The 8,574-nt window shown below is 43.2% G+C and overlaps 1 protein-coding gene across 1 annotated transcript in view; it reads right to left on the bottom strand.

Annotated features, from left to right (window-relative positions):
- Nucleotides 1-6,805, bottom strand: part of SH3GL3 (SH3 domain containing GRB2 like 3, endophilin A3) — a 43,914-nt gene extending 37,109 nt beyond the window's left edge. Inside the window, exons 1-2 of the mRNA XM_010717456.3 lie at nucleotides 6,661-6,805; nucleotides 5,623-5,721 (exon numbers count right to left, since the gene is read on the bottom strand). Coding sequence (XP_010715758.1) covers nucleotides 5,623-5,628 — 6 coding nt within the window. The 5' untranslated portion in view covers nucleotides 5,629-5,721; nucleotides 6,661-6,805. The remainder of the gene's footprint in view (nucleotides 1-5,622; nucleotides 5,722-6,660) is intronic.
- Between the last annotated feature and the right edge of the window lie 1,769 nt (nucleotides 6,806-8,574).

Genomic DNA, 8,574 nt, shown 5'->3' with positions numbered 1-8,574 from the left:
AAAAAAAAAAAAAGCAATTCCCAGAAGCAGTGCTGCTTTTGCTTAAGATCAACTATATTTATGTGCACCTTCTCCCCTTGTATCAACAAACTTTTTGTTCATCAGATAAGAGATCTGTACTAGTCCTCTGGCTGCTTCCCAACCACCAGACAGACAAAGAGGTGCTAAGTGCAAAGTCACAAATCTGTTATGCAAGCTTTCCTTAGCACACGGCTGCTGGGGCTGAACTTGCTCTTCCTCCTCTGCAGCAGGCTGCAGCCCCACTCGCAAGCCTTCATTTCTGCAACCCTGCGCTATCCTAACTGAACTCAGCACAATGACAATAACTAACGTGGGGGCATGAAAGACAGTTTCCACGTAGTCAGTGTCAAAAAAACAACGTTAGAAGCAATGAATATTTCTGATAGAGCAAGCACGCGGCAGCTCAGCCTGGACCTTTGGCAGAAAGTCAGCCACAGAGTTGCGCTGCTCAGGGCCAGTGTCATTTCACACAGTGAATTTCAGATCTTCTCTAAGCAGAGCTGGCTCAGAAATATTCCTCTGGAGACCGAAGGGCAAACTGTTTATCTTCTAAGTAACGTCTAGCAGATATATTTTGGGCAGAGGCTATCTGTGGGGAGCGTTTCTATCCAAAGGCTTAAAGACGGTGGAGGAGGACGTAAAGGTTATAAATACAACACAGTTGTACAAAGTAATGGAAGTGCTGTCATCAATTTCCATTTACCCATAATAAAACTGGGGCTTGGAGCTTTCGGAAACAGAGAGGTAAGCCAGTTCACACCCATAAGCTTCAGGGATTTCCAGATTTCAATGTGTTTCAAGGTTTTATTCTCAATACATTAACAAAAGCACCTTGAAAAAAGGAGAAGAGAGGGAGAAAAAGTTTCTTCCACGGAGAAACAATGCAAACACTCTTTGAGCATGTGGAGAGCTGCAGAAGAGATCAGGGAAGTGAAGAGGTTTGGTATGCTGCTCCTCCTCTCTCCCCCAGAGAAAGGGGAAAAAAAGCCCACATCCAACATCAAAGAATGTACTTTAAGTTTATTGCAATTTACGTGGGAAAAACAGGTAGGGAGTGTTCAGATGTTAAAGCCATAAAATGATGAACAGCAAACCTTCAAGGTGAGCAGCGCTGCTGTGTTCCAGTGCCTCCAGGCAGACACCCAAGCAGCTTACACCAAGAGCAGAATTCCATCTGCTGGCTTAAGAAACCTTATCATACTTTTTTGGAAGGAATTTCTAGAGAGCAGAACTGGAACTGCTGGTTCTGATCTGATGAAAAGTCAGTGGCTTTGATTAATAATTCACTTTCACGGGGCTTCATTCCCCCACCAGAAGCCAGGCCAACAGGTGCTACATTCTCCAAAGGAAAGAAAAAGTGCTCCTCTGGTTGTGGATCCTCTGGTCTTAGAGGCAGCACAGGTGATGGATCTCTCACTTCCTAGCTGTCTCAGTAGAACTGTGAAAGGCAAGTTCACACTTCTGAATCAAAACAATGAGTTTCTCACCTCCAATCACACACTTGCTGCACAAATATTGTCTTTCCACTTGTTCTCTGCTGGGCAGATATCGTTATCTGAAAATCTGAGTTTCTAAACCTTTGCTTGCCAGTTCCAGAGGGATATTAAAACCAGAAATGTCAGGTGAAATTACTGAACCAGCTCTGCTGACCTTTCCCTGAGTCAATGGAATGACACCATTTCTGTAGCCTGGAAACACAGAATCTAACTTTGGTTCTCTCACTGGCTTTCTCCTCAGCTCCAAAGTCATGTCACCTTCAAGTACCTCATTTATCTTGAGAAAACAGTGGGAACAATGAGATCTACCTGCCTCTGCAAAGGGATAAGGGGTATCTAAGGCTGGTTATACTGTCTTTACTTTTCTTTCAAAAGAAAAAAAAGATTTTCCACCTTTTATCCATAACCTGAATGCACAAGGCCAGAAAATCTGACAATCAGAGAAATTTTAAAGCTTTTGATTCTTATAATTGTGCATAGTTCCCAACCAGGCTGATTTCCCTGCAACCACTGCAGCTCATTACACCCAGGTACAACCCAAAAAACATAATTTAATTCGAACCAGAACTAACAGTGAGCAGAGGCTTGGTATTGTCCTTTGAGTAGAAAACATGCAAGGCTGAGTTGCTGTCATGTTTCACATACGCAGCTGCTGCTATCTGAGATGCTGTAAGAAGTTAAAGGGTTTATTCTCCCATCAATATGTATCACTTAAAAACGTTAGTAATAGAAACACCGTACAGTGATAGGACACTAGAAGCCTATCAAACAGAATTTGAAGTGTAACCTAACATTTGATGAGCTCTTCCCTAACTGGACTTGTTAAAAGCACTGTTACAGCCTACATCTTTGGCTCTCAACTGTCATAGAATTGCAGCAGTGGCTTCCTTGCCTGGACAGGAAAGAGCCCACCAGTGGGAACACAGCACAGAATTAGATGAGCACAATACACCGGGGTGGAAATGGCATTATATAAATAGAAGCAGATTGATCTTAATATCATTATAAGCCAAAACTTTGATGCTATAGGCTTGCTGCACAAAGTATAAAGAAGGGACATATTTTAATACTTGAACTACATCAGTGTTAATAGAAGGTGTTGGTGTGGCTCGACAGACCAAATGTTATACTAAAAATACTTCCATTCTTCAGCAATACTTTGTTCTGGAACTGCAGCTATCTCACACCACCGAATCTATACAGCTTTCCTACACCAATAGGAAGCAAGTGTTTGGGCTGAGGTTTTGCTGTCATACCGTTATGCTGCTTTTGCCTATGTAGAAGACACTGCACTGAGTCAGCCCAGATTTCTATCAGCATAATTAAGCAGAAATCATCCTCCTGTACGTGCATTTCAGAGTCTGTCCCAAATCCCATAGGAGAGTACTTCATTGTAGAAATGTATCTGCTTAGGATATTTAAGCAACTTGGAGTAACACCTAGCAAATGGCACTAAAGAAAATCTGAACACAACAGTGTTGCTGCACTTCCCTTATCTATTTGTTCTGCAGCACTGCAGGACTCTCAAGTGCCTGCACTGCAATGCATTACCCAGCATGTGCTGCAATGACTCAGGCAACAACAGCATGAGCCGGGCTCCAGCTCCAGCTTGCAGGATGCCTGTGTAGCACCTCTCAGCAAAGCCAAGAATCTATAAAAGGAGATGTGTTCAAGACGAGAGTTCAGTTTCCGTTCCATCATGCAGTACTGTTTTCTATTGCAATGCTATTCAGATTTTTACATATACATATGGTACACGTAACCTCCAAATGGTAGCTGCATCACTGCTGGATTCCCAGCTTGCAGCACAGATGATCCAACTCCTGCAGGCTTTGAGAGCTGCATTGCTAAAGGTTGTAGAGGCGCACAAAAGTTGTGTTTGCTAACTCGCATGCTGGCTGAAATACTCAGCATTTCTTTTTCCTACAGTTATGCCTTTCTGCTAGCCTGCTTAGCAAGTTACAAATATAATTGTTAATATAATTGTGAATATACTTATAAATTTAAATCTTCAGAGCTAGCTTCCCTCTCCTCCCAACTCTATCAGACTTGTGTTTTTAATATGGAAAACCAGCTTAGTGCAACAAACAGCTATCTTTATATTTTGTATCTATTAGCCCCCTACTCTGGTTCTGGAAAACTGATCAACAACAAAAGAACACTCCAGCAAGAACTCCATCCTCAAACAAGATTTCAGAAACTTGCATAAATCCTCAGCCTCTTCTCTCATTGTTTCAGGAATACAAGATGAGCAGTGCATCATCTGCCACAGTACAGTTTTGTAATTACCTGCTTGCATAACAGGAGTCTCCAGCCACAACACAGGTAAAGATGAGCAGCAGTGACCAGAGTGATATCTTCATGTACATAGAAGATAGAAGAATGTTATTTTGTAGTCCCTGCCATTGGTTGAGGATTTATTCTGCTTTATAAGCCAGGTAGAGGAATTAGAATTACTCACTTCAAAACATCTCCGACAAAAAACTCAATGTCTTTTCTCCACTATCCTGCCCCTATTATTCTAACAGACTTGCAAATGAATACCTCAGATTATGTAATGAAGTCTAGGAACAGGATAGAAGGTCTCCCTGCTGAGGTCCTGGATTCATTGTGCCCAATTCAAGTCAGATGTGAAGGAACAGTATCTCTCACAGCTGGATGGTAACAGCCTCTAGTTGCAGGACAGAAATAGATCTGCATGTACCAGTCAGTAGTTAGTAAAGGCTGCCTTTTGGTGTCTCAATGGCAAGTTCAAGTTTTCTTCGTGCAAAGTCTGTCCCTCTCTCAGTTTACCAAAGTATTTAAAGTTTGTTTGCAAACACTTGTGCAACCCCACTTGTGCGGTGGCAAAGTCCCAGGCTGCTGCAAAATGAGGACAAGCCCAAACACAGCAGCTAAGGACACAAAAATGAAGAATATCTGCTCGCCCTTGAAAGGCCTCAAATCTGTGGCCTTTCAAGTATGCAGGGACCTCCAGCAAGAAACACCTCCCATGGGTTGGCCCTCCCTTCCCACCAGGTGCTCAATCACTGGTTCAAGCTGTGACTCAGCTACTTTTTTTTTTCTTCTTTTTTTTTAAACTTTATTTTGTCAGGAAGGCAAAGCAAACAAAACCCAATCAGCAAGATTTATTCTGTGCGGGTAATAAGGTCTCCATTCTGATCTGGTTTTCAATCCAGCAGATTGGACCAACATGCCACATAAATCAACAGAGTAACAGCAGAAATCTGGGGGAGAACAAGCATCCTTGTAACTGCTGATGAGAGCCAAAAGCCAAGGAACAAAAGCCAAGCACACACAATAGAAAAAGGCCTTCAAAAACATTGCTACAAACAGATGACAGATGCACTACTTGAAAAGACAAATGCCATTCAGGACAATACAAGAGGAGTGCCCGGAGCATATAAGCTAAACCACTTTCAGAAGTAAAAAATGTTGTACTAACTCAGCTTTGCTTAGAAAACCTGTTCACATTTATGCTCATTTACAGGCAGAAGAGCCAACACCTGAATAGCTCTGTCCTTTTTTTCTTTACTGACAGTTAGGAAGGGTTTAAGAAGCCAATCTGCATTCACTGACAATCACTGCTCATGCTTACATTGCAAATAAGATATTCACAATAACTACAGTCATGTGTTTCACAAAAAAAAGTATTGATTTCTACAGCCTCTGAGGAGCCAAGCCTAAGAAATTCACTGCGAATAATCTGTTGATGCTTAGACTCCTGCCATAGACATACTTCTAACACAACTAATTAAAAAAAGACAAAAAACATGAATTTAAGGTCACCTGCAGATTTCTTACAGCAGTATCATGGCTGAGCACTCAGAACAGCTAGGGGAAGGGAGGCTCCCAACACCCAGCCTCCTGCTTTGAGAGGGACCAACATCACAGCACTGAGATGCCAGCCTGACGGAGCTGATAGAACTCAGCAGGAGTTACAGCAGCACCTGCTGACTAGGAAGGCCATCCTATCCATGCTTTGTACTTACAGTTTTTCTAAACAGAACGGCTCTCTAAAAATACTCCTGGTGAGCATCAGAAGGCACAGCCCTCCCACTGCCTGTGCTGTGCCACGTGCGCAGCCGCACGGAGATCCACCCACCTGCATCAAAGGCTGCACATCGACAACAGGAAAACAGATATGTCAGCATCTGAAAGTGACAGGAGGCAAATTTTCCATTGAGAACAGAACTCCCTGGGGCTAATGAAAAGAGAAAAAAAAAAATCTATTTGAAAATACATCGATTTGAATACTTCAATTCAAACTTAGACTGTACGTAATAAGCACAGTAAAGCTATTTCTAGCACTCCTAAAAGCTATTATCTGTTACGCCACAGACACACAGCTTGATGTGGGTCTATCACTTCTGCATCCCCTGATGAAGCAATTGGTAGGGTAGAGAGGCTGGAGTGCAATTGGGTATTGCAATGCATAGACGAATAGCCCAAACGTTACTGCAGCAATGCAAACAAACGCCCATGACTCAGAGCTGCCTTCCAACCCCTGCCCCCAAACAGGTGAAAACACACCATAAAGAACTCCTATTGTGAGTTTATGGATTGCAAACATGGAGATATGGGGACTTTTTAGGACCAAGGATGTAACACAGCATGTTACGTCTGAGTTTGGGTGAGGGCTTTAGGAGCCATACAAAGGTGACTGCTGAACTTTTCCTTGAAGTGAACACCTATTTACTCAGCAGTAACTTCAGATAAACCACGTTGGCATGCGTCAGACAAACATCCCAGAAGGAATAAGCCAATAAACCTCAACTGTACAAATAGAATCAAAAGTATTGATTCCTTTTTTACCCTGGACTCTAAAGCAAGACATACAGCAAATGTATTTCCTCTGAAAAACAAAACAACAACAACAACAAAACAGTTCTGCAATAAGTGAGTGGCTGTTAGGAATGCTACACTAAATGATGTATTTGGATTTATTCTATAACTGTGTGGTCTATAACTCTAGATCTACATCAGTCTATAGATCAGTTGGAACTGTGGGTTATTTCAGTTGAATAGACGTCCGTTGTAGCATGGAAATATTATCTTCTGAAAATATAGAGATCTTGTCACTTCTTTGATATTTACTCACATTTTAAAATTAACTCATTAAATACAGACTGTCTTAACTCACTTGCTTCATCCTTCAGACTTTTTTTGTCTCCAGGTTCTGCCAACCTTCAAATATTCTCCTTCAATCACATGTCCTGGCACAATTCTCATTCCCCTCAGTATTCCTCAGCATCCTCTGGGAAATTTGCCAGTTTTGTCATCTGCCCCCATTCTCCTTTGGAACATTAAAGCAAGGAATTAATTTCATTCTCTCCCCAAGCTGTGCCTGTGTCTGCTGTTAGTAGTTGCCCTTGGCATCTCTCAGCCTTTCAATACACAAATGTATACACCTCCTTAAGTGATCCTACAGTACTTAAGAGATTCATAAAACGTCCTGCTGAGAGATCTCTGCACTTGCTTGTTTTAGCATCATGCAAAAGAATTAAGCTAAAAGATGGAGTACCGATATTTCTATTATGTGTGCCATTCCCATCCCATTTTCTGCTACTTTCCACAATTGTTTTCTACGTACTTATATATTTTTATATTATTTTGCTCAATGTCTGATCTGAAGTCTTCCACAAGGAACTCCTAAGAAGTGCATTGTGTTTTCTTAAGCACCAAAAAAAATCCAGTTCCAATATCGGCTTTTTTCCTGCACAAGCATTTTCTACTAAAGAACATTTCCTTCTCGAAGAAGATGCTATTCAGACCTGCTTCCTTAAATTGCATACTCACTTCTTCATTTGGCAATGAAAGGAAACTTTACATTTGGCCTAAGATGAAGAACGTTATCAAATATTAGACTTATGCATCCCAGTTTCCTACTGTAATGAACACTGGAGGACGTACCACAGCATTTCAGGAAATACCCGGGCAAGTTCAATATATCCTTCTGTTCCATTCTGCCTCCAATGCTACCTTACCCAGCTTCCTCCCTCGGTTATTTAGTTCTTCGCTATGTGTACGTGCCCAGATTAAGCAACCTGCCACACTGTTGGCAGCCGTCAGACTGGAAGCATTTGTTGTGGTTACCTCTTTAACTTCCGCACTAAAATACCATCTGTGTTACCAACTTGGCACAGCAAAGGCTGCACCATTCACAGTACAGTGGGTGCAGAACAAACCAAAGCCTTTGCTAAGCCGTCCTTGGGTTTGTTTACCTAGAGAGCCCTCATTTTTGCAAAGAGGCAGTGAAAGTTGACTAAATACGTAGGTGCATGGCATTCCTTGAGATTGATACAGAGCACAGAAGAAATAACACTACTGACACTAAATTCTAGATACAATTACTCAGCGTGTCAAAATCCGACCAAAGCCATATTTGGGCTGGAGAAACCCCAGCTACCTGCTGCAGGACTGCAGAAAGACAGCTCAGCGGCTCTGAGCCTTTATTTCCTGTGCTCCAAGCAGGAGCAGCTGTCAGCTTGGCCGAACAGGTTACAGAACTCATCTCAGTACTGCCATCATCATTAAGGAGAGGTGGCAGGAGGACAGATCTCCGGGGAACTCACCAACTTCTCCACTGGAGAACCCCACTGTGCAGCACTGCGGGAAGGGAAAGTGGGAAAGCTGCACCGGGAGAACGGAGAGAAGGAGAAGGCTCAGGAAAAGATTTGAGTACAGCATCCAGAGAAGGAGGGAAAACTCTAGAAACGCAGGGTACCCCCTATAGGACAGATGCGTGGAATGCCAGGTAGGGAAACAGCGGGAGTCGGTCGGAGAGGACAACAACGAACTCTGTGGGGACGGCTGGTACCTCACAGTCCCCGTCTTTAACTGAGGCCACGGGGCACAAACCCAGAACCAGCACGAAAGAAATGCCAGTAACAAAAGCACTAATTGGAAGCGAAGAGCCGGGCCCCAGGAGATGGGAGGGCAGGGGCCGCCCGCCTCGCACGCTCCCCTCGGCCGGCCGCGGGGCGCCCAGAGAGATGGGTCCTTTGGCGGCAACCAAAGAACGCGCCCCGGGGCGGCGGGCGGCGATGCCAGAACC

Source organism: Meleagris gallopavo, chromosome 12 (genome assembly GCF_000146605.3).
Source record: "Meleagris gallopavo isolate NT-WF06-2002-E0010 breed Aviagen turkey brand Nicholas breeding stock chromosome 12, Turkey_5.1, whole genome shotgun sequence".
NCBI lineage: Eukaryota > Metazoa > Chordata > Aves > Galliformes > Phasianidae > Meleagris > Meleagris gallopavo.
Note: the sequence above shows the minus strand (reverse complement) of the source record. Positions and strands in the feature narration are given on the sequence as shown.